Source organism: Bidens hawaiensis, unplaced genomic scaffold (genome assembly GCF_021521415.1).
Source record: "Bidens hawaiensis isolate Kalapana, Puna unplaced genomic scaffold, B.hawaiensis_p1.1 tig00032833_1, whole genome shotgun sequence".
Taxonomy (NCBI): Eukaryota; Viridiplantae; Streptophyta; class Magnoliopsida; order Asterales; family Asteraceae; genus Bidens; species Bidens hawaiensis.
In genome coordinates this window covers 19,094-21,777 of record NW_027505267.1, presented here as the reverse complement: position 1 = coordinate 21,777, position 2,684 = coordinate 19,094, and the positions used below count along the sequence as shown (strand labels likewise).

Below are 2,684 nucleotides of genomic sequence, written 5' to 3'. Positions count from 1 at the left end.
CTACAATTTAGAAGCAATGATAACCGGGAGGGTTTCATTCTCTCCTAAGAAAACGTACTTCAAGTGACTTGGAAGCTCCTTCAACTCCACCTTTGGTGGACACTCCAAGGATGGTTTTGTGTCCGAGTTGATCTCCTTTGGCAAGCTCTCCATTTGATGTGTCCATGGTGGTATTTTCTCTTGCAAAGCTAAGGCCTTTTGTTTGTGCTCCTCCATCCGCAACGCAGACACGTGTACCTGTTCAGAATCATCACAAATACAAGCTTCCATACAATCCTCATCATACTCATGAGGATTACAATGGTCTACAAAATCTGCCAAAAAACACTCTTCACCACTCAAAGGATTAGCAACGTTAGTAAAAACATTTAAATGCATTTTCCAGTTGCCAAACGCCATGTCAACAGTACCAAACCTACAATCAATGATGGCATGAGCTGTGTTCAAGAATGGTTGACCCAAGATAACATTTTGTTGTTGACTCGAGTCGCCCGATGAATAATCCAAAACCAAGAAATCTACGGGATAATAAAAATCCTCTACCTTCACAATCACATCCCGTACGATTCCACGGGGGAGTTTATGAGACAAATCGGCCAATACAACAGTGGTCTCCACACGTTTCAAGGGACCAAAGTCATATTGGTCATACAAACCCCCTGGAAGAATACTCATCCCGGCTCCAAGATAGAATAACGCCCTCGACATTTGAAAATCACCTACTTGAATGTTAATTAAGGGTGTTCCCGGATCTTGAAGCTTAGGAGGGAGGTCTCCTTTTAAGACCGCACTTACCCTCTCGGTTAAGTCCACCCGTTTAGGCACTTTTTGTTGCCTCTTTTGAGTGCACAACTCTTTCAAAAATTTTGCGTAAGCAGGCACTTGTTTTATTGCTTCAAGTAAAGGTAAGTTTACTTTAACCTGCTTAAACACCTCCCACATTTCCTCCTTTTGAGGACCCCATTTTGAAATTACATTTTTCTTGCCCGGGTCAAGTAAAGCCGAAGGAAATGAAATTACATTTGACTCCACTTCCTTATTTTTGTCATTTAAATTTTGGGCTTGACCCGAGGCTTGGGTTGGTTTTTCAAAAGTGACATGTTTAGTGGGTTTATTAATTTCAACTTCTTCATCATCACTTTCCTTACTCGTGATATCCTCAACTTCCCCATCGACCAAATCCGGCGACAAATTCGCCTTATACTCTTTACCACTTCTCAACACACTAACATGATTAATAGGAACATTACGAGACGAGTTATGAGAAGGGTTTACCTTGGTGCCGCTTGGCAATTTACCTTTGTTTTTATTTAATTCCGCCTCCTCGGTTGCAAGTTGACCCATTTGTGTGGTCAATGATTGGATGGCCTTGTCCCGACTTTCGTCCTTTTGCATTCGGGCTTCACCAAGTTGATTCCTTTTCTGCATGTCTTGTTCCATTGACTTTAACATATCCATTACTTCATTCCCACTTGATGCACCTTGACCCGAAGACCCAATTTGACCTCCACCCGTTCCTTTAAAGTGATTTTGACTTTCTTGATTGTTCCCACCTTGAGCATTCCCTTGATTGAAATATTGTTGACAAGGGACAAAATGGGTTTAAGAAGTCCCTTGGAAGTTAGGGTTGAGTTGAGTCGATGGGTTGCCAAATCAAAAATTGGGATGATTTCTCAACCTGGGGTGGCAAGTGTTTGAATTCATGTTGTAGTTCCGACCACCCCATTGACCTTGAATTGCATTTACGTCTTCAACTTGCCCTTCCACACCGGGACACAATTCACTTTCATGTCCCAACGCGTTACAACTCATGCATACATCATATACTTGATTAGAAACTTGAGGTTCTTTATTGTGAACCGCATGCACTTGTGGTCTCGTGGTAGCCGGTCTTGCTCTTCTTGCGGTTTGAGCCTTTCTTTTCGATGTAACCGACATTTGTTCTAAGAATGCCCAATCATCTTGTTCATAATTTGTACCAAATGTACCATTTGTGATTGACATTACGTCCCGTTCGTCTTCAGTACTCAACCCCTCATGAAAAGCGTTCAACAATTCCCAAAGAGCAATACCGTGGTGAAGGCAATTCTTGATCATCATGTTGAATCGCTAAAAGGCTTCATGAAACATCTCACCCGATTGTTGTTGGAAGCTTCTCAAACTTCGTTTTTCATCATTTGTCTTTTGGGTCGTGTAAAACTCTTCCAAGAACTGTAAGTCCCCCCGGGGCGTCGCCGATCGATACGAGATCCGCACGAGGTCTAGGAGTGCGGAATCCTCCTACACTCGTTTAATGGTGTAGAAGACGAAGAACACAATTACACACAAACACATACACGAACAAACACACGAATGGGATAAACACATCTGCAGATCATTTATATAATAACCGAAACACATTACATACCAAACACGAAAACAAATGACGGCCGACCCGAGGTGAGCTCTACCTCGGGCCGTCCCACACGACTCTCCCTCTCGGTTTCTCTCTAGCTACTTGAACTGGACACACAATACTCTAATTTTCTGGATACTCAGACCTAAACAAGACACATATATATATATCGAAACAACTTCGCGGGCTTGGGCTTGGGCCAGTAGGCGAAGTTGTTATATCTTCGCCTATGGCGAAGTTGTTCTAACTTCGCCTATGGCAGAAGTTGTTACAACTTCGCCATAACTTC

General features: G+C 42.7%; 1 protein-coding gene across 1 annotated transcript; it reads right to left on the bottom strand.

Moving 5' to 3' along the window:
- LOC143611971 (uncharacterized) lies at nucleotides 1-708 on the bottom strand. The gene has a single exon (XM_077086064.1). The coding sequence runs from the start codon at nucleotides 706-708 to the stop codon at nucleotides 1-3; it is 708 nt and encodes a 235-aa protein (XP_076942179.1).
- Between the last annotated feature and the right edge of the window lie 1,976 nt (nucleotides 709-2,684).

What these genes read in the sequence shown, in the direction of transcription:
- LOC143611971 (XM_077086064.1), bottom strand. Translation starts at nt 708, where the DNA reads ATGTCGAGGGCGTTATTCTATCTTGGAGCCGGGATGAGTATTCTTCCA.